Raw genomic sequence first — 25,325 nt, forward strand, 5'->3', positions numbered from 1 at the left:
GTGAACACCATCAGCCGAAATAACATGGCCTAAGAAATCGACTCTCTCTTAAAAAAGGTGACATTTTTTAGGCTTTAATTTCAGGCCAGCTGAGATCAGACGGTCGAAAACTGATTGAAGCCGGAACATTGTTTCTTCGAAAGTAGTTCCGAAGACAATGATGTCATCCAGGAAACATTAACACTCATTCCACTGGAGACCTCTAAGCACCATTTCCATAAGTCTCTCGAACACACTTAGGGCGTTACATAGACCGAAGGGCATGACATTCAACTCAAACAGTCTGTAATGTGTGACAAAGGCTGTTTTCTCTAGATCACGAGGATCCATTTCTACCTGCCAGTATCCTGCTTGCAAATCCATTGTGCAGAACATTTTGGCACCACCCAGACTGTCAATACAGTCTGCAATGCTCATCCTGCTGCTCAGAGCTGAGGTTTGTTTTACTACGATCAAATAAATCTGTTAAATGATCAGGCAACTTCGAGTTTTTAACACTAACTCGTGATACTTTCTTTATTTGCCTATCTGGTAATACATTGACACACTGACACTGACCAATAATTCTTCCCTTAGCTAAAGTGTATTTGGTATCAAGAACATTGATAACCTTAACTGTAGCTGCCTTATTACTATTTGTGACTCCTGAATTGCCCAGGATTATACCATGTGTGAATGTGCAGGGTTCTATCAGGATCGAGGACCGATCCCGATGAAGTTGAGGCAAGCTCACTTGGATAAAAGATACAGACTGGGGCAGCAAAGAGACATCATCTGCAACGATGACAGTGGTTTCAGCTCTCACAGTTGGTAACCACCTGCCCATCAACCGGATCCTTGACCCAGGGATGTCGATCAGACCTTCCAGTCTATCCAGTACATCTATACCCAGAATGCCATCACAATCATGGGAATTATCAACCTCTGCAACCAGGAATTCCTCATAGTGGGGTTCATGTCATCACTAATGTGAACAGGTGCTTTGAATATTCCATGTGCTTTGAATAAGCTGCCATTAACAGCCTCCAGAACCATGTCAATGGAGTTGACAGCTACCAAAAACGGCAAGCGCTTGCTTGCTACTGGGGAAAGTAAGGTCACCTGACTTCCTCTGTCAACAAGCAAAGTGAAGTAAATGTTGCCATTCTTGACATTCACTTATTGGCCCTTATCTCCAACTTTAAAACAAGCCTGGAAATTTGCCTTCACCTTGACTGGGTCAGATGGATTAAGGCACGAATCAGGGGTTATCTCCCCTTGAACAGAAACCAGACAAATCTCTCCCTCCATATGACCCATTGCTTTATTAGCTCTCACTTCCTTAGGATTTGTGGTTTCTATTTCAGAACTCTCCACCGAAGCCCGACCTATGTCTGGGTCGTCGGGGTACCGTTTCCCTGACAACTATTTGTCTTGGAATTCTGAGGGCACTCGGAAGACCAATGACCATTCTCACCGCATGTGAAACAGGCAGTGTTTCCTCTCCTAGAAGCACTAGGGGATCGCAAATAACTACGCCCATTGGAATGCTCTCTCCTATCTTGAGAGGATTGAGGTCGCCCCACATTCTTCTGAAATGTGTTGCTCTTATTGTTCTCAACAGGCTTTCCTCTACCAGTGCGACTTCGTGAGCGAGATGGCTGCATTTATGCAAGCTTCTCTACTGTCTTTTGAAGATCAGCCAGCTGACTGGTCAGTCTCTAGTTGATAGATTTCTCCTCCAACTCTGAGTTAAAATGAACTCTCCTTCCTTGTGAAGGGTAGGGACTCAGTGCCTGCACCGACCTCTGTTGACCAGGTTTGCCTACAACTGACTCGTACAGCTCAGCTTCATCCACCGCCTCCTGTAAGGTACGTACACCTCAGTCCATAAACCGGAGTTTCAAATCTTGATCCACAGCCCTCTTCAATGCGTCCAGGGCCAACCTCTCCCGAAGTTCATAAGGAAGATCAGGGTATGCCCCTTGAGCAAGATGCCAGAGATCAGCTCGTAAGTCGGCAATTTTCTGACCGGACTTACGGCTTCGCCTCATCAACTCTTCACGTTTAACATCTGGAAGACTGGTTCCATACCGCCTGCGCAGAGAGTGTGAAAGCCACTGGTAATCCAGTCGCTCCTGCTCAGGAAGGCCTGCATAAAACCGCTGGGCTACGCCCTCCAGAGCACATCCCAACATTTGGGCTGCCTGGGTATTATTCCAGCATGACTGTGCGGCCAGATTCTTAAACTGTGCTTCGAAAGCACGATAATCTCCTTGGCCATTAAATTTAGGCAATTGGAGAGATATTCTTCCAATTGAATGATCTCCCCTCGTGGGGTATCTGTCCAGAGTGTCAATCATTTGTGCAAGACCCAGCATTATTCTTTTCAGTATTTCATTCAGTTAGGAAAATGTACACGGATTATCGGAACGGAATGACATCACTTTGTTCCCAACATTCCACGCTGCAATGAAACTGAAGAAGGGTGTCTGGAAGACCAGGGTGTGGATTAACGAGGTTTTAGTGTATTTTATGGATATGGCAAATCGTGTTCTTAGTGTATATCTGTCTACCTGAGCTGCGCCAGAAACCTATGATTGTGGGTACGAATTCCGGTTCGACCCGATTATTTCTACGTTTGTCAGCACCATACCCGTGCTCGTGGGTTTCACCGAAGTGGTAAACGTCTGAGCCCTGCATCACTTCGGGCTTTCCTCCCACATTAAGCTGACACGCCGCGATATAACTGGAATTACTGTTAAAAGCGGCGTTAAACCACTCAGTCACTCTCACACACTACTACTATATACTAGAATTACTATAGAGCCTGTCGCAATTATTGCTAGTAACCGTTAGTGACTATGATTTCAATGTTATTATCTCTATTGGTACTGATATTACTGATTCACTTCCACACTACCACTACTACTGCACAAACACTTGTTCTTCTATGCTAAAGGGGCGGTGGGGTAGCCTAGTGGTTAAAGCGTTGGTTCGTCACGCCGAAGACCCGGGTTCGATTCCCGACACGGGTATAATGTGTGAAGCCCATTTCTGGTGTCCCCCGCCGTGATATTGCTGGAATATTGCTAAAAGCGGCGTAAAACTATACTCACTGACTCTTCTACGCTACGCTACGACGCTACGAGTACAACAACCTCTGCTACGCCAAAACCAATTCGCCACTTTGGATTATTTCGCAATAATCACTAGCATCATAATTTATATATACTCACATGCAAAAGAAACGCAAGTCGAGTATGCAGTAAACATGTTATTTATTTTCAACTGTAAAGACAAGGAATACTAATAGGGCAAGATTGACAAAAAAATGATTCAAATGTTAAGGGCTTACACAGTTTCGAGTCAATACCGAAAATGTCGGTCAATACCTGGTGTGACCACCATTAGCATTGATCACTGCCACACATCTCCTGTACATTGAGTGGATCAGACGATTTGTAAAGGCCCTAGGGATCCTCCTGCCCTATGGATCCATCCCACAAGTGTTCGATGGGTTTCAGATCAGGGCTGATGGCTGTCCACGGTAGAACACGTATGTTGTGTTGTTGCAGAAAGGCCATGGTAGCTCTGGCAATATGGGGACGAACGTTGTCCTGCTGGAAAATGTGTTTTTGATGTTGTGCAAAAAATGGAACAACGTGGGGTCTGATCACTTGGTCGATATACCGCTGAGCAGTGACGCCGTGTCCCCGACCTTGACCAACATTCAGAAAGCACATGGGTCAAAGTCTCGCATTAAGTCCAATCCCTGCCCATATCATGACGCTGGGTCCACCCCGTAGATCCCTTTCCACAACGTTTCTGACAGCGAAACGATCACCTCGACGCCGCCAAATTCTGACTCTTCCGTCTGCATGGGAGACATAAAAGCGACTTTCATCAGAGAAAATGACACGCCTCCACTCACGATGACGCCAATTGTGATGACCCTGTGCCCACTGAAGTCGTGCCTGTCGATGCCGTGGTTGGAGAACAGGACGACGTGCTGGACGGCGACATCTGAGGTTGTTGGAATTGAGATGTCGGATCACAGTGTCCCGGCTAATGTGTCAATTATGTGTTCCTATGGTCTGTCGAGCACTTTCACTTGCAGTTAGGAACGGATGTCGCTGGTGTTGACGGGTAATCTGCCGATCTTGTCGATGTGTGTCTAGGACGACCGCTCCGAGGAAGGTCATCTGTGTAGCATTGTATGGATGCAGGAGACGGTAAATTGTGGTTATGTTGACGTTGACTCTCCAGCTTCCAAACGTCCGATAGCTTGGTTTCTCTGAATTTGAGTTAGGCGTGGCATTGAAAGCCCTATGTGCTTGTCACATAAAGAAAGTTTATGTCGTAATCTCACACACTATTTCAGTTTCACATAAGTCGTTAATTACAACGGGTGAGTGAGTGAGTGGGTGAGTGAGAGGATCAGTCCCTGTGCAACTACTGGGGCTGAAGCTTCCGCGTGTCCAGCTGTACACATGTTTACCTCGCAGATGGTAGGAGATATTCAGTACCTGAGCAAATACTAATCTGTTCATCTTTAACATAGATAACTTTCATTTAGGCGTTTATATTTATCTTGACATTTACTCATCCGTGAAGGTCATCCGTGAGCGGTGACATGGTCGTGTTTTGAACAGTCATGCATAGCAAGTTTTACAGTCATGACTGTAAAGTGACAGTTTCGCTGACGCGATGGCGTAAGATCACATATAATTCATAGTGACAGTTTAGCCATCGTGTTCAATTTAGTGCACAATATATACAACTATAACGAGTGACAGTTTAGCCATCGTGTTCAATTTAGTGCACAATATATACAACTATAACGAGTGACACTTTAGCCATCATGTTCAATTTAGTGCACAATATATACAACTATAACGAATGACAGTTTAGCCATCGTGTTCAATTTAGTGCACAATATATACAACTATAACGAGTGACACTTAAGCCATCATGTTCAATTTAGTGCGCAATATATACAACTATAACGAGTGACAATTTAGCAATCGTGTTCAATTTAGTGCACAATATATACAACTATAACGAGTGACAATTTAGCAATCTTGTTCAATTTAGTGCACAATATATACAACTATAACGAGTGACAGTTTAGCCATCGTGTTCAATTTAGTGCACAATATATACAACTATAACGAGTGACAGTTTAGCTACCGTGTTAGAATTAAACACAAAATTGTATCGTGACAGTTTAATCAACATGTTCGAGGCCGGCGGGGGACACTGGCGATCAAGTCGAGATGTCTTTAACTGCACCCCATCTAACCAATGTCCAAACGACTACGTAATACTATGCTTTTGAACCCATGCGCATCAGCAATGTTAACCTAGAATAATACTCGCCAATTCCGCCGCACCCCAGTTATATGGATACATAACATACGTCTAAATGACTCTCGGAGATAACACGTGAACGTGGTGGACATTCAGGGGACAACATTATAACTGTTATTTCCATAAACACATTTTTGTAGGTTAAGTACGACGGGAGATGTCCACGTTGTGGGGGATGTCCGTTTGATGACCCATTTGATAACTCTGTCTCGTGACGCTATGCGGAGTATGTACACGAGGCAAATACACTGTATCACTGTGTTACCCACTACCACGCAGTGTGTGTGTGTGTGTGTGTGTGTGTGTGTGTGTGTGTGTGTGTGTGTGTGTGTGTGTGTGTGTGTGTGTGTGTGTGTGTGTGTGTGTGTGTGTGTGTGTGTGTGTGTGTGTGTGTGTGTGTGTGTTCTACAAAGATAATCAAGCCCTTTTTGCTGGAACAACAGGTAACACATTTAATTCAATGTTTCGTGTATTTTCAATGTTTTTCACAACTTAAACTAATCTGACCACCGTCCTCCATCCTGCTGCACCCAAGAATCGCAAGAAGGTTCCTGTTTTTGCCCATAATTACTTAACTAATGGCTAATATTTACTTCAGAAAAAAGTAACATGCAGATAAGTGCCGAAAGTAAAGACGTCAGCATTTATAATGAAAATATATATTTGGACACCTTTTTATGTTGGAAAAATAATTGAATTTCTGAACATTTTTAATACAAATACTGATCTCGAACTAAAATCCAGACTTTCCCCCTGAAAATCAAATGGTTCCAACAAAACAAGTGCCTGGACTTACACGTAGAGGCGGTTTTCGGGTGATTTTACGAGCGTTGTGCTCAATAAGGCCGTTACAGCCAACAGTTGTTTGTTTTGTTTTGTTTGCTGCTCAGCAATATTCCAGCTATGTGACGGTGGTTGTTGGCGTTTTGACGATTAGAGCCGTCACATTCAATGTCTGGCATGGTTCCTGTGTTGAGAGGTGTCTAGAATGGGACAATCCTTCTCTATACCATCTATTGTATGGAGCAAATCATTGGTCCAGCAAGCGCCAATTCTCTAAATTATCTCCCTTTACTTGCAGTCCCAATCCCATGAGTTATCGCGGCCTGACTTCAACATGACACTGTTGTTGCAGTCTTGACACTTTATATAACTGTTGCTCCACATCAGTCGTGTTTCTAAGCTCTATAAAACCAAAGCAAGTTTCTCAAAATCGGCCGTCACGAACTCATTGGGTTCGATCCGTATGTCGATTACAGTGAAATCAGACACAATCTCACTTCTGAACTGCTACCCGAGATTGAACGCACGAAAGTCATGCAAGCCGAACAGTCCCGAATATCCGTGTAACGTTTGTAGCAGGACATTGCTGTAAAGCAAACTCCTAAACCTCTCCTTCGCCGGTGATGAAGTTACCCAGGAAATGTATTCCATGATCAGAAACGTACGAACGGATTATATCAAATTATATATTTTATGAAGATGTGTCTGGCAATCTATGATAATTAAGTACCAATTTCGGATTTAACTGTGGATGCTACACATGTCCACATGTAACGCTGACTTCAGCCGACCGCCTCCGTGGTCTAATGGTAAAGCGTCCGGCCGGAGAGCGGAAGGTCTGGGGTTCGATCCCCGACCGCGTCATACCAAAAGACGTTAAAAGATGGTACATGTTGTTACCCTGTCTGGCGCGCGGCATTAAGGGGCTTAAACAAGGACTGGAGTCAGTATACAGTCATGCCCCGCTTATATGGACTTCAGATATCCGGAAACCTCGGTAGGCAAGGGGCTAAACAAGGAGTCAGTATACTGTGGCTGAGTGGGGTATTCATGTTAAACTGCGGCATGGTATCTCAGTGAGCTAGCACTATAAATCGGCATCAGTCCGGACTAGTACAATCACACACACACACACACACATACACGTGCATGCACGACGCTATATAAGTGCAATAATCTTGGACGCGACGTTAAACCCCATTTCACCTCACCTCACCTGACTTCAGCCAATCTTTGCAAACATCAGACATGGGAACTATTCAACCGTGTCAGTGACTAAGATCATCTCATTCGGGAGCTGAAGCCACGATACAGGTGTACACCACTGCCCCGGGGATTGCCTGATCAAATGTCTCTGTTAGCACAAGCCTGGCATGCAAACGTACAGAAATCAGTACGTGGAGCGGTGTCATGTTGAAGCTAGCATGAACGATGCATGAACTTTATACACACGGCTGATCAGCAGGCATGTAGATTTATTGTAGCCACGAACATGCACCATTTGGAACTTCGCTGAGCTGTTCGGGATTATTAGGTTGCTACCTGTCTCTTTCTTTCGTGGTAATATTATGGAATGGTTCATGTTTGTCATGTTGGGTCAAGATATTCACTCTTAAACGTCTTGTTTGTGTTTGTTTCAGAACGAGGCTAATGAGTCACTGGATACAAGGAGTGACGGTGCTGCTCGTGGCGGCGTTGACGGGTGTGCACGGTACGGCTCTCTTTTATCAATTCGGAACAAAACTGCGAGAACGTTTCTTAAGCAAGGTCACACGGACGTTAAGTCCAAGAATGGTTGAATCTTCTGCAACGAGTTTTGTGTAAAAACCCGCTATGACATCAGTTATTGTAGGCCATCACCATGTTCCTACCGACCGGAAATATATTTAGCTTCCATTGTACATTTTGTCATCTCAGTTGTTATATATTTTTTCTTTTAACCCGTTTTGTTGGACTACTACTACTACTACTACTACTACTACTACTACTACTACTACTACTACTACTACTACTATATTTACCAATTATGATGGGAGGGCGTGGTTTGATTAATGTGGAGGCTCTTCATGATAAATTTGTTTTGTGCACTTTTGCACACATTTATTTATCTGAGGATCCTCTCGTGAAGCATGTCAAGACTCGTGATGAAAACAAGGCATTCAACAGTTTTCTAAAACGAGCCAAGGATGTTGGACATAATCTCAGTGTCAGTGTTTATTATACTGATGGTTCTGTACTGCTGGACGGTACAGAAATGAGTGTCAACCAAGCGAGGTGCCATATCAAATTGGCCCAAGGAGAGGCTATGTGAACGATCACTGCATCGTGTTTATATGCAGTGTGTTGCGAAGGTAAGCGGCCCTGCAGAGTCCTTCGCTTGGATGAGGTCGTCTGGTCTGAAAAGTGAAACAGAAGGCTTTCTGTTTGCTGCTCGGGACCAGTCACTTCGCACTCGTAACCGTCAATGTGCGATTTTGCATCGAAATGAAAATATGAAATGTGGATTATGTAATGAATTTAATGAGACTGTCTAACACATTGTCAGTGGATGCCCAGCTTTAGCACAAACACAGTATCTAAAGCGACATGATGGAGTGGCTCGATCATTGTATTACCGTCTTCGCCATGCTTGTGGTTTTGACACCGAGGCTAGGTCTTCTACCACAACTAGTACTACTACACTGCCACTACCACAATTGCAACTTCTACTACCACCATGACCACCGCTACTACTACTACTACTACTACTACTACTACTACTACTACTACTACTACTACTACTACTACTCCCCCGTGAAGATCTACGGGTTAGAATTGGTCTTCAGCAATCCCCGTTTGTCGAAATAGGCGACTTACGGGATCGGGTGGTCAGGTTCGCTGACTTGGTTGAGGCATGTCATCGTATACAAACTCGACTATTTACAGACCGCCGTCATATAGCTGTAATGTTGCCGATGCGGCGTCAAGCTGTAACAGATTGCAAAGCAATTAAAATTCCAATAAGCACAACTAAGCCACTACCACAATTGCAACTTCTACTACCACCATGACCACCGCTACTACTACTACTACTACTACTACTACTACTACTACTACTACTACTACTACTACTACTCCCCCGTGAAGATCTACGGGTTAGAATTGGTCTTCAGCAATCCCCGTTTGTCGAAATAGGCGACTTACGGGATCGGGTGGTCAGGTTCGCTGACTTGGTTGAGGCATGTCATCGTATACAAACTCGACTATTTACAGACCGCCGTCATATAGCTGTAATGTTGCCGATGCGGCGTCAAGCTGTAACAGATTGCAAAGCAATTAAAATTCCAATAAGCACAACTAAGCCATGTCTATTGCAATTAATGACCAAACGCATTGTTGTTTATTTACGTGCCAGTACTGCAATGTATATATTTATGTCATGTATATTTCCAGGCTTATTCTCAGGTTCTATTAAAGGGTTGTTATTATTTAAACCCAACGTGCACTAAATAAAGAGTGCATTCATTGTAACTCTGTCAAGCCATGATTTTAAGACTCAAGTAGTTAAGTAGTTAAAGAACACCCGATTTACCGATATCACTACAGTTATGCAATGACAATGACATTACAGATTACTGATTGTGAATGACATCACATATTAATTATAGTCATATGAACAAAACGGACTTGACATATTACTGATTGTAAATGACATGACATATTAACTATAGTCATATGAACAAATCGGACGCGACAGATTGACTGTTGTACATGACATGACATATTAACTATAGTCATGTGAACAAATCGGACACGACAGATTGACTGTTGTAAATGACATGACAGATTAACTATAGTCATGTGAACAAATCGGACACGACAGATTGACTGTTGTACATGACATGACATATTAACTATAGTCATGTTAACAAATCGGACACGACAGATTGGCTGTTGTAAATGACATGACAGATTAACTATAGTCATGTGAACAAATCGGACACGACAGATTGGCTGTTGTAAATGACATGACAGATTAACTATAGTCATGTGAACAAATCGGACACGACAGATTGGCTGTTGTGAATGACATGACAGATTAACTATAGTCATATGAACAAATCGGACTTGACAGATTGAATATAGTAAATGACATGACAGATTGACAAATGTGTTCAAGTGTTCTTGAACTACTTTTGAAAAGTATATGTAGGCCAAAAGAAGAATTGAGTCATTTCCTGCAGGCTGTTCACTGTGTTTTGTTCTGCAGGCAACCAGTACGTCAGCGTGTGCTACTACACCGGCTGGTCTGCCGGAGCCAACAACAACATCCGGCTCCCTGTAGAGGACATCGACCCAGGGATATGTACCCATCTTGTTTATGCGTTTGCAAATCTAGACAAGTACTCTATGAAACTCGTGGCGGCTGACGCAAGGTCTGAAGACCCCGTGGGTGGAAATGGACGGTACACCCATTTCAATAAACTTAAAGAAAGAAACTCGAACTTACATACGCTATTGTCCGTAGGAGGTGAAAACAGTGCTATGTCAGATAGCTTTGCACACATGGCAAGCAAAACGGAGTGGATTACCAAGTTTTCCAAATCTTCTGCGGAGTTTTTGCGGAAACGAGGCTTTGATGGCCTTGACATTGACTGGGAGTACCCCAACGCCACAACCAAGCATTTATACGTGAAACTTTTACAGGTAGGTGTGATTGGCGTTGAAATCTTTCATCGTCTATGCCCCGATGGAATTGTATTCAGGTCAATTGATTGGGCACATGCGGATCAAATTACCCTCTGAGTGTTGAGGAAAACCATTCATTGCGATCACCGGAAGTTTGGATACGCTCCGGGTACAAATGGTTACACCTATTTTTTAGAGGAAAATCCGTGAGCAAGCGTTTCATAAGAAATAACTATTTGGTTTGACTTCGAGAGAAGCAAAGTTCCACTGTTTGGTATCGACTAACGGGCTGGGTCTAGATGTTGTATTTATTGCTTTTTTGTAAGTTTTCAGTTTTATAGTTTCTTCGTGATCTAGACAACAAAATGTCTCTTCTATTTGTAGCTTATGAGACAGCACGGAGACACTGTCCAAGGAGAACAACAACTTTTATTAAGAACAGATTATTTTTATGAATTCAAGCATGCCCGGAGAACATTTATATGTTGTTTAAATACATGAGGCAAAATTATTTCCCATTAATACCGGGAAAATGTTTACATATAAACATAGTCGCTTATTGACTGATATACTGTTTGGAACTCACTCACTCACTCATACCTACATTAATCTTCTAAGGGGGTCCGAGCGGAGTTCGACCGTGAGGCGGAGGAGACGGGTAGACGCCGGCTGTTGCTGACGGTGGCGGTGGCGGGAGGGGAGGAGAAGATTTTGGCCGGATATGACATCAGAAGCATTACAACGTAAGATATTTAGTGTTATATTTTTACCAGAAATAAAAATGATTAAATAATGACAACACACTGACAAATAAAAATAAACAAACGAAATCGTACAGTACTCATTTTCAGCCAAAATGCCTTTTCTAACTCAACGGACCGTATTTTGCAAATTATGTTTTTCAAGTATGGCATGCTCTTTCTAAGACGATTCCAAAGAGCGACATATGACTCCTGCTGATGGTCGTTTGATCTACATTCAAGGCCTTCGTGAAGCTTTCAAAAAGTTTTGAAGAGACGATGGACATTTCCAAGTGTGATAGGGGCGGTCGGGTAGCCTAGTGGTTAAAGCGTTCGCTCGTCACGCCGAAGACCCGGGTTCGATTCCCGACATGGGTACAATGTGTGAAACCCTTTTCTGGTGTCCCCCGCCGTGATATTGCTGGAATATTGCTAAAAGCGGCGTAAAACCAAACTCACTCACTCACTCACTCCAAGTGTGATGCATCAGTGACCAAAACGATGTCCGACGCAATACTCAATTTTAATTTTGTGCAGTTTGTTTCCGTGTTTTATCAGGTGAACAACTGACTTACCTTTGCATGTGTTTGTGATGGATGCCACCGGTGGGGCAGAGTAAGCTCACCTCTTCGCGAACACCTGGTATCATCACTATTTGATAATTATTCCTAAGCACATGTTGATGATGCAGTCGCTATCGAACAATGGACTCTGCTTTCAGAATAGGTTTCAAGATTCTTTTTCAAGATTGAAGATTCTTTATTTCAGTATTGGAGGCCTCGTGGGCCAGAGTACAACACATTTGTATCTAATTTATTTATTGATCTCACACAATTAATATACAATTAGTCCATGATATATGACGTAATACATAATACATTATCATGTTTGTTTGTTTCTTGTGTTTTTTAAATTTCTCTTCAGATACAAAGCAAGACCTTTGATTGTTGAATGTGTTGTAGAGGACATTTGCTCAATTAATGTTTGACGAGAAGGATGTTTATGGTAATATTGTGGAATGAATGTGTTTCTACTTAGCTTGTAATATGAACAGACAAGTACAAAATTGTTTTCGTCCTCAACAACTAATTCATCACAATGGTCACAGTAAAGCAGCAGTTGATCTACATTTGTTTTCGCATTATTGTTACTATAACGCAGTTTTTATATGAGAAAAAGTGCGGAACTTAGCTAATACACAGATCAATTCTTTATCTGAAACACCGGAAGTGATATACATCTCTGGCGCTGGTAATGACTTGTATGAATTACAATGTGACAGGAAATAATCTTTTGAAACCATTTCTGTATCTCAATACCTGCGCATCTCTGTTTAAACACAGTGATGAAACCCTTCGTGTTTCAACAATCCTGTGCAATCCAGACATAAGCAAAACCTGTTTGCAATAATAACACCCTGACATGTGAAACCCAGTTAATATCCCCAGTCGCATCGTGTGACAGTAACATTTTATAACTGACTTAACAGGGTACGCTTCGGAGTCATAGAAATCTATACCAATATTTTAAACACCTGCTAAAATAGTTTTAGTAAATTATAAAGGCCAACTTCGCCCAAATGGGCATTTGAAGGTGCTTGTTTTCCGAGTTTCAAAAATCTTTCAAAGAATAAACTTTGTACTCTTTCTAAAGATTTTCTGTATGTATATCCCCAGATTTCACTTCCATATTATAGGATGGGTGGAAGTTTTTAATAAAACAAAGCAAAATGTGTCTTCAAAGACGTCTGGATAGATTTTCATAAGTTGACATAACGGGAAACATGACTTTCTAGCTTGTAATGAAATAGTCTCACAAGCTTTAGACCAGATTAAACTGGAAGAAAATATAATGCCCAGGTATTTATGATGTGAAGTTACTGACAATAGGTTTCTTATGCTTATTTTATTAAGCGTTTCACATTGGATAGAATGGGTTTAAACCAATTGTGTTGCCTTTTTTTCAACATTACGTACTGACTTAACACACTCTGAAATACATTCAATAGCTTCATCTCCTTGTTTGGTTTATTACTTGACGTATGCTGTTTTCGGATACATTTGAATAACTGGCGAAGGTTGTTATTGCCAAGGGGGCACGGGTGGCCCAGCCGTCTAAGGCGCCGCGATTCGCTGTGCAGAGTTGCGTCCCTTGGGCACGCCAGAAACCTATGATTGTTGGTTCGAATCCCGATTTGCCCCGATTATGTTTCTAGGTTTGTCAGCACCATACCGGGCTTTCCTTCCACATTAAGCTGACACGCCGTGATATAACTGGACTACTGTTAAATGCGGGGCTAAACCAAACTCACTCACTCACTGTTATTGCCAAAGTCATCAATAAAGAAGTCAGCCGTGATTATGTTACCAACAGGTTGTTAGCAGTGTGAAGTACTGGATATTCTTATGATTATGGAAATGTGTTTGTCGCTTTGATTTTATTGTAAATATACACCAAATTAAGAAGACTGATCAATTTGTTTTGTTTGTAGACACGTGGACTATATTTTTCTGATGGCGTATGATTTCTTTGGATCTTGGAGTACAGTGACTGGATTCAACAGCCCTCTTAAAGAAAGAAGTGATCCAACATTTTCCAAACTTTATAACGTTGTAAGTAGATTGTTTGCTGTCTGACGCCGCACTCGGCAATATTCAAATGTCTTTAAAGCTTGTACAATTTTGTCGACATTCTTCAAAAGGCAAAACACATTGTTGATATCTCATATAATAAATAAACGACTCGCGGTCGTTGTTTATCGTACAATAAAACGCTGCAGGGAGAATAAACCACTCGGGGGTTGCGCCCCTCATGATTTATTCTCCCTGCAGTGTTTTATTATACCATATTGTTACTCCTACTCATCGTCATTTCTTAAATAGACGGATACCGTAGCTATTGACAACTGGCATACAATAGGAAGATAATGAACGCTACTTAAAGGTTGGAAGACATGAAATAACACGTGCCCTAACTGCGCCACAGTGGAATCCACTTTTTGGACACAACTTCTAAGGGTTTCACGGGCATTACGTTGAACATTATGGACATCTCTGGGTTTCAGAGGTTGTGGAGTAGATTCACAATACCTAGGAATGTGGAGAGGCTAATAATACCTAGTTATGTGGAGAGACTCATAATACCTAGGAATGTGGACAGGCTAATAATACCTAGTTATGTGGAGAGACTCATAATACCTAGGAATGTAGAGAGGCTAATAATACCTAGTTATGTGGAGAGACTCATAATACCTAGGAATGTGGAGAGACTCCATACACAGGAATGTTGAGAAACTCACAATACCTAGGAATGTTGAGAGACTCACAATACCTAGGAATGTGGAGAGACTCGTGATACTTTGGAATGAGGAGAGATTCATAATGTCTAGGGATGTCGTATGGATTCATAATAACCAGGCACGTGGAGTAATTGTGGAATGTGGTGATGCTCCAGTGCACAAAACAGCACATGTCCACACGTGGGATCAAAAGGAATTAACATGCACAACTTTTGAGGTTCAATCGAGCATGATCCTTCTACGAAGATATTGCTCTTGCTCGAAAGCTGTTCATGGTTACAACAGTCAAGGCCTTAGTAAAGCTTTGACAAATGTTTATGGAGGACATAGGGAGCACATTTACATAATTGATGCTTCAGAGACCAAGATGATGATCGATGCAATTCCATATTTTGACTAATGCCGTATGTCCCCGTGTTTTTTCTTCATGTGAATAATTGACTTGCCTTTGCATGTGTTTGTGACGTCTGCCACCTGTGCGGCTGTATGAAAACACCGGGAACTATCACCATTTGATTGTGATTCAGAAACGTTCAATGGACTCTTTTGTAGCAGAGATGTCTTGTGTGTACAAACCGCACAGACTTCTTTACTTTTTAACATGCCAAAATGTAGAACTTTGTGCCATCGACTACCAACTGAGAAAGGGATATGGAATAATGTACCTATGGATAAAATAGTCTGTACATTATGTAATCGTGATGATGTAGGTGATCCTTATTTTTGCGACTATTTTAACAACATTGGGAATTCATAATATCTGCATATTTGATAAAACACACCACCTTTCTTTGTGTAAATGTGTTTTAATGCAACATGCAAATGTCAGTAGAATAATCGTAAAAATAAACAAAAAACCGAAACAGATTCCATAGGGCGTAAGGGAAAATAGCCAAGGAAGTATATGAATGGATCCTGGTAAATCAATGGTGACACAGGGTGTTCGCGAAAAGGCGAGGCTTGTCCTACTCTGCCTGTAGCAATAAAAAACAAACATGATGCCCTGTTAACACGAATATACTATGTAGCCTCACAGAGTGGAATATACGTTCTGTTCTGCCAGCATGAGCTTCATGTAACGATCGAGGGTTATTGCAGGACCATGCCGTCCACGTGTGGGTGAACGGTGGGGTGGACAAGCGGAAGCTGGTTGTGGGGATGACGGGGGCTGGAGCCAGCTTCATCCTCAACGACACCGATAACCATGCAGTAGGCGCACCCGTGAAGAAAGGGGGTGGGCCAGCCGGTACCCTTTATAACCAGCCAGGGAGACTCATCTACCCCGAGGTATGTATATTCGGGTATTGGGTACAGGTGTGGACTTTATGGTCGTTTGGCGCTTATGTGAGTGAGGAAGAGGACATTGAAATGTATGGATTTGATTATCCATAGCTGATTTGATGTAAGTGTTTGTATGCATATGACTGTAGTCGGTGAAAAAACATAATTTGTTAGGATGTGTCTAAAACTGTAGGTGTTTTATACCTGACTGTATGTCGTGTAGTGGCTGTGGCTGTGATTATGGTTGTAGTTGTAGTTGAAGCTGTTGATTTTGGTTTGGATGCAGTTGTGGATGTGGATGTAGATGTGGATGTGGATTTAGTCATGGATGTTGATTTAGTTGTGCATGTGGATTTCGTCTTGGATATGGATGTCCATTTACTCATGGCTGTACATATGGATTTCGTTGTGATTGTGGATGTGGAATAAGTTGTTAATTTGTATTAGTGGGTGTGGATTTAGTTTTGGATGAGTACTAAGTTGAGGATGTGGACTTAGCTGTGCTTGTGGATGTGGACTTAGTTGTGCATGTGGATGTGGATTTAGTTGTGCATGTGGATGTGGATTTAGTTGTGCATGTAGATGTGGATTTAGTTGTGCATGTGGATGTGGATTGAGATGTGTATATGGATTTGGATTTAGTTGTGCATGTGGATGTAGATTTAGTTGTGCATATGGATGTGGACTTAGATGTGGATGTGGACTAAGTTGCGGGTATGGATTTAGTTGTGCATGTGGATGTGGGCTTTGTTGTAGAAGTGGATTTAGTTGTGCATACATGTGGATGTGGACTAAGTTGTGGATGTGGATTTAGTTGTGCATACATGTGGATGTGGACTTAGTTGTGGATGTGGATTTAGTTGTGGATGTGGATTTAGTTGTGCATGTGGATGTGGATTTAGTTGTGCATGTGGATGTGGATTTAGTTGTGCATGTGGATGTGGATTGAGTTGTGCATGTGGATGTGGATTTAGTTGTGCATGTGGATGTGGATTGAGTTGTGAATGTGGATGTGGATTTAGTTGTGCATGTGGATGTGGATTTAGTTGTGCATGTGGATGTGGACTGAGATGTTGATGTGGACTAAGCTGCGGGTATGGATTTAGTTGTGCATGTGGATGTGGGCTTAGTTGTAGATGTGGATTTAGTTGTGCATACATGTGGATGTGGACTTAGTTGTGGATGTGGATTAAGTTGTGCATGTGGAAGTGGGCTTAGTTGTAGATGTGGATTTAGTTGTGCATACATGTGGATGTGGACTTAGTTGTGGATGTGGATTAAGTTGTGCATGTGGAAGTGGGCTTAGTTGTAGATGTGGATTTAGTTGTGCATACATGTGGATGTGGACTTAGTTGTGAATTTGGATTTAGTTGTGCATACATGTGGATTTGGACTTAGTTGTGGATGTGGATTAAGTTGTGCATGTGGAAGTGGGCTTAGTTGTAGATGTGGATTTAGTTGTGCATACATGTGGATGTGGACTTAGTTGTGAATGTAGATTTAGTTGTGCATACATGTGGATTTGGACTTAGTTGTGGATGTGGATTAAGTTGTGCATGTGGAAGTGGGCTTAGTTGTGGATGTAGATTTAGTTGTGCATACATGTGGATGTGGGCTTAGTTGTCCATGTGGATGTGGACTTAGTTGTGGATGTGGATTTGATTGTAGTTTTGTATGTTGTTGTATGTGGTTGTGGTTGAGAGTTGTAAATGGATTTCTGGATGTTGATGAAGATGTGAATGCGGCTGGTTATTTGTAGTGCTGTGGAATTAGCCGTGGATGCGGTTGCGGATGGGACCGTGGATCTAGTAATGGATGTAGATTTCGTTGTTTGATGTGAATTTAGTTAGTGGATATTGATATGAATTGGATTTCGTTGGGTGTGTGGATTTCGTTATGGGTGTGGTTATAGTCATGGGTGTGGCTGTAGATGTGGATTTCGTTGTTGATGTGGATGTACAAGGACAACAGAAGAACGACCTGTACCGAAACGTCCCTACGGTATGATAAAGAAGTTGTTATCCATAAATTGTATCAACTTTGTCACCAGTCAACTTCTTAGAAATGCCTCTCAAGCAATTCAAGTTGTGGACGTGGTTTTGTTTGTGGGTTTAGTCAGGGATGTGGATGTGGTTTTAGGTAATGATGGGGGTTTAGTTTTGAAGTGGGTTGTTGATGTGGACGTGGATGTGTAAGTGTATGTAGCTATGGTAGTGGGTGCGAGTGTGGATGTTGTTATTCATTACTTTGGTGTGAGTGAAATGGATATAGTTTTGGACAGATGCATTACTTCAGCTGTAAGAGTGGAAATGGATGTGGTCAGTGATATCTGCATGTTTAAGGATAGATGTCACTGAGGACGTTATTTAGGATTGCGATTGACATGCAGGGGTGTCGACGGTAAGTCACACTTCCACAATAATGTTCTTCCAGAGACATCAGAAGTATTTTTTTCGCCAATCAAATATAAAAGGCTCCTAATTGAATATAGGTAAAACACCAGACAAGAAGAAATTGTTTTAATGCATTACCTACACAAGTAATTGTTCGCATCTAAAATTGTTTTCTTTATCATATTCAAGATATGTTTGGCCTTGAACGTGAACTGGAAGAGGGAATGGGATGAGGAACAGCAAGTACCCTTCGCTTACTCTGGAGATAATTGGGTCGGATACGATGACAAACAGAGTGTAGGATTAAAGGTATGATACTAATATTCGTTAATAACATCATTTTTAGTTTGAATTCACTTATGAACGACCTGTTCTACTGGTCCAAACTTGTGATCTCTGTTACCCTGGCCAGGCGTAAGTCCATGCTCATTAAACCATGCAATTACAGCATCTCCGATACGATAACGCTTCAATACAAACGTCAACCCTCTTTACAGGCGAAGTACATCATTGATCAACAGTTGGGAGGGGCGATGTTCTGGGAGCTAAGTTTTGACGACCCCAAGGGCAAATACTGCGAGAAAGGGAAGTTCCCACTCCTCAACACAATCAAAAAAGCGTTTGGACTTGAATCTGGAGAAACGCCACTCACGAAGAACGTTGACCCGGATATAGTTCTAATGACCAAGGGCAAGGGGTCGACAACTCTGAATGAAACTGGACTCTATACTATTATAAGTGCTTTAGTCTGTATCTGTCTTTGTCAATGGTTTATGAAGTTGTGATTATTGTATCTGTGTTTGTTAAGTTTTGTTTGAATGATTTACGAATTTATACTGCATGGAATTACATGATGTTTAAATGTGTTCAAAGTGTGGATTAACGTTTCAAGGAAATAACAAATCCCGATGATAACTACAAATGACTACCATACCAATCAAAATAAAGTACAACATCTGTGTTTCTATTCTGTCTCCAAAGACAATAGTCTTAAATGACAGGGTGAACTAACACTGATATTTCTACTACTCAAAAGAAGTTAGCGAACACCTGATTCTTTCATATTTATATTCTTAGTCTGTCATGCAACGATGAACTATAGTGATGTAAAATATTCCCCCAGAATATTTGATGATGCGACAGGCATAGTTACCATAGTTACTCGATTATCCTACTATCACAGTATTTGAAGTTTTGTGCGTGAACATTTATTAAATAAATTATCATATTTGTTATTTCAAACACAATTGTTCCTGTCCTTGCTCAGTATCATCATGGCTATGTTGGATTGTGTTACTTGTTGTGGTGTACTCATCGCTCATCTTCCCTATGTGATCTCCTTCTCTCAACTTGGTGAGCTTGCAATTATAAATTAAAATCCATGACTTGCATGTAATTATATTAAATGTCTGTAAAAGTAAACAATGATATTTTAGCGTTATATCAGCTAATAGGCTAATATAGGCAGCTATTCAATATGCTTTGTTTGCAGGTTACTGGAATACTGTGCATTCGCAAAAGCTTATCAACCACAACGTATGACTTGAATCCTTATCGTGAAAATGCTTACCCTATTTCATCGTGTTTACTTGGATGGTTTGGGTTCTGATGAGGATACGGTTTAGAGAGTTGACCAGACACAGATTATAATATCCAAACACCATTAGAATAGGGCCTTGGTGTCCATTGCTACATTGAACAGATTTCCATTGGTGAAGATTTTAATATGGACCAACTGATCTTTGCTTTTTTGTATATTAGGAAACGATATCGATAATCTCCAATCGGAGAATGCCATGTTAATGCTGTAGTTTCAACGAAGTCAATCTATCAAAGTCAACGTGTCTCGGGGACAAGGGGACAAGGGCCTATTCATATTCTGGCTCGAGCGAGTTCAAAGGAGTTATGCCCCATATAAATGGTTACCAGACCTCAACATCTTAATTATTGCCAGTAATGCAAAGAAATTGGCCACATCACTGAAGATATATTTTTACATTTACTTTCAAACGGCCGCGAACCTAAGGACATTCTTGAAATTAAAACTGGTTTCTTCACACAAGGTGTCTGCACGATGATGTATATTGATAATGATGGACATAGTACAACATACATTTTGAACACTATACTGGGGAGAATATTCTTCCTAACTTCACTTCGGATTAAATGGGTTTCTGGTGTATTTATAAGCAATCATTCCATGAGCACAGCCTGGTTAAATGTAGCTAGGTTGGTTGGTTGGTTTGTTGTTTAACGCAGCACTCAGCAATATTCCAGCTGTATGACGGCGGTCGGTAAATAATCGAGTCTGGACCAGACAATCCAGTGATTGATATCATGAGCATCAATCCATGCAATTGGGATCGATGACATACATCAACCAAGTCAGCGAGCCTGACCACCCGATCCCGTAAGTCGCCTCTACGGCCCTTTACGGCAAACATGTGATGCTGAAGACCCGGCTGGGTTGCTATTCTACCCCGGATCTTCACGGGTCTTGAGCCAGCGGAACCAGCATGTAACTGTAACTCTGGGACATGTCCTGCCTTTTGGATCGGAACCCAAAGAATGATAGGAAAGTTACATTAGTAACAAATCAGTGACTTCTTGCGATAAATACGAAAGTATACTTTGTGTTTTCGTACGTGTAAATAGACGCTAATGTATAAAGTCAATGCAGACGTTCTATATTCTCTTTCATATTCGGGACACGCGTGGCCCAGTCGTCTAAGGCAGAGTTGCGTCCCTTGGGCACGCAAGAAGCCAATGATTGTGGGTTCGAATCCCGGATCGCCCCGATTATGTTTTTAGGTTTGTCAGCACCATACCCGTGCTCGTGGGTTTCACCGAAGTGGTAAACGTCTGAGACCTGCATCACTTCGGGCTTTCCTCCCACATTAAGCTGACACGCCGTGATGGAACTGGAATACTGTTAAAAGTGGCGTTAAACCCAACTCACTCACTCACTCACTCTTTCATATTCATTTGTTAAATGCACAGGACGATATACGATAGTCTTTCGCAGTAGGTTACTGTTTTGTGAGTAGTTTTGTTAAGGTTCATCGAATAAAAAGCATTAGCATATATAGGCCTTACTGATACGTACACAATGCTTCGCAGCCCTGGCGCCATGGATGTAATAATTTCATGTATATTGCCTAGAATCTGTCAAGTATCTACCACGTCGTATGTGTTCGATTTAATGTAATTTATTGATTTTGTTTTCTGTTATTCTTGTTTGCGTACTTGGAAAATTGGATTGTTGTGATCTGTCATGTCATTTTTATATCAATAAATGTTCTTCATATTACTGATGTTTTACCTGGTGTTATCCATGCTCAGAGGACCGTGGTGGATAAAGCGTCAGCCCGGAGACTGGGAGGTCGGTGGTTTGACCTCCAGTCACGTCAGACCAAAGACGTTGAAAGAAGATGGTACTTATTTACTCTGCCTGGCGCTGACATTATGGTTTTAACGCAAGGACTGGTCGGCTCTGTGTCAGTATACTGTGTATGAGCGGGGTTTTCATGTAAAAATGCGGCATGGTAACTCAGTGGGCTAGTACTATAAAACTATATTAGTCCGGTCTACAAGCACACGCGCACGCATATTCGTGCAGGGACCATACTTTAGAAGTACTATAATCTTGAAGTGACGTTCACCTACCTCACCATACTCAGAAACCAATCAATACATCATTGTAGTCGTCAGATGTTACAGACGTGAGCTGCTGTTGCAGTCGTCGGATTTCTTAACAAAACTGGGACCTAATTGCGAACGAAAGTCATTAAAATTCTTTTAATGAAATTTCATATGTAACTTGATAGACCCAACAATGGTTTGACTGAATCTTCCAAAGGCTGCAATTATCACGTATTAATGAGGCCAGGCCAACAATCGACCCCCCAAAAAGGTTTGTGTGTGAGTGTGAGCGAGTTTGTGATTGTGTGTGTGTGATTGTGTGTGTGTGTGTGATTGTGTGTGTGTGTGTGATTGTGTGTGTGTGTGTGATTGTGTGTGTGTGTGTGTGTGTGTGTGTGTGTGTGTGTGTGTGTGTGTGTGTGTGTGTGTGTGTGTGTGTGTGTGTGTGTGTGTGTGTGTGTGTGTTACACAACAAAATACGTCAATAGGCACAGTCGGTAATAAATCAGTACTAAATAAAGAGAGTTTACCCTCTTCGCGAACACATGGTGTCATCTCTGATTTTCTGTGATGCATTTATATAATTGTCGCCTCTATTTTGCTTTTACCCCAATAAAGAACCTGTTTCGGCGGGTAATCAGGACTGATTATTCTCCAGGTTTGTCGTTACATTAATATTTTATACTTTTTAATAAATATTTCATCCCTTAATGTAATTTCTGGATTAATAAATTACTTAATTGGTCTGGCCTCACGCTATTATATAATATATCACCACACTTTTATCGATTGTTTTTGGGTAAAGTTCGAGTAAATTAACGTTCGGTCATGCATGTGTGTCGTCCATTGCAATCATCAACACGCTTGTATGCAGTAAACATCCTGGCCCCAATCAACGACCAGCTCTGGTACAGGCCACCTCTCTGGGACATGACTCTTATAATCGCTGAATTGATTATTCAAACTCTTCATTGCCGCTGAAAAAAAGCATATCACAAAGAATCACATGTCGTATTATTTTTTATCCTCATGCACGTAGAGTCGCCGAGAGTGTGCAATCTGACAAACATGTCTACATGCTTAACCGTGGAAGACCATGGACCACTGGCCATCAGAAAGTATAACAAGACTTGCCAGAGCAAACTCCTGATCACAACACTAACACAATAAACAAGCTGTCCTGCATTATGCCTGACAAAACAACAACAGTTTAAACAAGTACGATCAACACGATGGCTGGGTTTGTTTTCACAAGCTACAAAATGTCGATAGAATGATCTCTGGCCGCCCCGGTAGGGACATACAGATCCTAGATGTGAAGACGCCATGTTTAAAGTGGATGTGGTGAAGTGAGGACCACACAGGAACATCCTGGCTCAAAGGTAGGTTCAAACGGGAGATAGTGACCGTCATTGAAATAATATTCATACAGCATTAGCTTCGGCAAGTATTGGTGATACACACCAGGGGATGGTTTGTCATTATTTCATTCGTTGTAGCGATTTATTCTTACGTTAATTAAGTATTTCGGGAGTTCGTGTGTTCATTTTGTCTACTTAATAGTTGTTTTAAACGTTTTATCTTATTTTTATATTATTCTTTCCATTTCGACACTACTATCACATTTTTATATTATTCCTTCCATTTCGACATTGCCATAACAATTTTATATTATTCCTTCCATTTCGACATTGCCATAACCATTTTATATTATTCCTTCCATTTCGACATCACAATCACATTTATATATTATTCCTTCCATTTCGACATTGACATAACAATTTTATATTATTTCTTCCATTTCGCCATCACTATCACATTTATATATTATTCCTTCCATTTCGACATTGACATAACAATTTTATATTATTTCTTCCATTTCGACATTACTATCACATTTATATATTATTCCTTTCTTTTCGACACTACTATCACATTCTTATATTACCCCATCCATTTTGACACTACTTTGTAATAGTTTAAGCAATCGCTAACTTTGGCCCCGCAACCACTGTTCTTGTCGAATGTCCAGTCTCGGACAAACAGAAACTACAGATGTCATGAACGATCCCCGCAAGTCTACATCTTTACTGCAGAACACCGAGACGCTTGGTTAAAGAGTACGTGTGTTCTCACATTGTAATAGGTACTGATTTAGACAAACCATAAACGTTTTAACTTAAATGAGACAAACAAATTGTGTACATGAAGTCGCCCGTTCAGGTACGGATACAACAAACTTCTACCTGTTTTAAAGCGACAAAACCATTTCCATAATAATCAGAAATCACTGCTCAAAATAATCTCAATTTGTCCACAAGAAACAATTCCTGAAATAAGCACCCCAAACCCATAAAATATTATTTTGTTACGTGTACCAGATTGTTATAATTAACTCGACGGTCATCTACTGTCGTGCAGGATTATAATAAAAATCTCATATATGCCCCATTAAAATGATAAAACTATAGATATAAGAGCATTACCTACAGTTCTTTTAGTGTTGTCAGACCTCTTTCGTTTACGGGCAGTCGCCAAAGGCGCCGTGATTCGCTTTGCAAAGTTGCGTCCCCGGTTCGCCCCGATTATTTTTCTAGGTTTGTCAGCACCATACACGTGTTTGTGGATTTCATCAAAGCGGTAAACGTTTAAGAATTGCATCACCTCGGGCTTTCCTCCCACATCAAGCTGACACGCCATGATCTAACCGGAATACTGTTCAAAGCTATGTTTCGCTTTCGTGACTGTCTCACCTTCAGTGTGAAATACTTAGGAATAGGTAGACAACTGTTTGTATTTTTGTTGTTTAACCCCGCGCTCTGAAATATCCCAGCTATATGACGGCGGTCTGTAAACAATCGAGTTTGGACCAGACAGTGTGTTGATTGACATCAGAGCATCGATCCATGTAATTAGGATACATGACATGGAACCAAACCAAGCGACCGATCCTGACCAATCAATCCGTTAAGTCGCCTCTTACGACAAGCATGCATTGCTGGGGACCTATATTCTTATCAAGAACCCCCAATAACCAATATCTGATACTCAGTAACCCTGTCAAACTCTAAGCTTAATGATAAGAAGAATAAAATAATTATGTCTTGAAAAAATGTGACCGACCAAGAGGAAAGTTTCACTACGTAATCGGGGTGAGTGAATGTTGTG

General features: G+C 41.4%; 1 protein-coding gene across 5 annotated transcripts in view; it reads left to right on the top strand.

The window, feature by feature from the left end:
* LOC139465672 (chitinase-3-like protein 1) overlaps positions 1 to 21,781 on the top strand; it is a 48,268-nt gene extending 26,487 nt beyond the window's left edge. For 4 of the 5 annotated variants that reach the window (XM_071247428.1, XM_071247424.1, XM_071247423.1 and 1 more), the window contains 7 exons: positions 7,776 to 7,846; positions 10,385 to 10,821; positions 11,422 to 11,546; positions 14,035 to 14,155; positions 15,940 to 16,128; positions 18,705 to 18,824; positions 19,013 to 21,781. In XM_071247428.1, the coding sequence (XP_071103529.1) occupies positions 7,786 to 7,846; positions 10,385 to 10,821; positions 11,422 to 11,546; positions 14,035 to 14,155; positions 15,940 to 16,128; positions 18,705 to 18,824; positions 19,013 to 19,300 (1,341 nt within the window). In that variant the 5' untranslated portion in view covers positions 7,776 to 7,785 and the 3' untranslated portion in view covers positions 19,301 to 21,781. Of the gene's footprint in view, positions 1 to 5,757; positions 5,796 to 7,775; positions 7,847 to 10,384; positions 10,822 to 11,421; positions 11,547 to 14,034; positions 14,156 to 15,939; positions 16,129 to 18,704; positions 18,825 to 19,012 lie in introns of those variants that run through there. The other variant, XM_071247426.1, reaches the window with a different exon arrangement.
* Positions 21,782 to 25,325: the final 3,544 nt, after the last annotated feature.

Source organism: Haliotis cracherodii, unplaced genomic scaffold (assembly GCF_022045235.1).
Source record: "Haliotis cracherodii isolate W230 unplaced genomic scaffold, xgHalCrac1.p SCAF_18, whole genome shotgun sequence".
NCBI lineage: Eukaryota > Metazoa > Mollusca > Gastropoda > Lepetellida > Haliotidae > Haliotis > Haliotis cracherodii.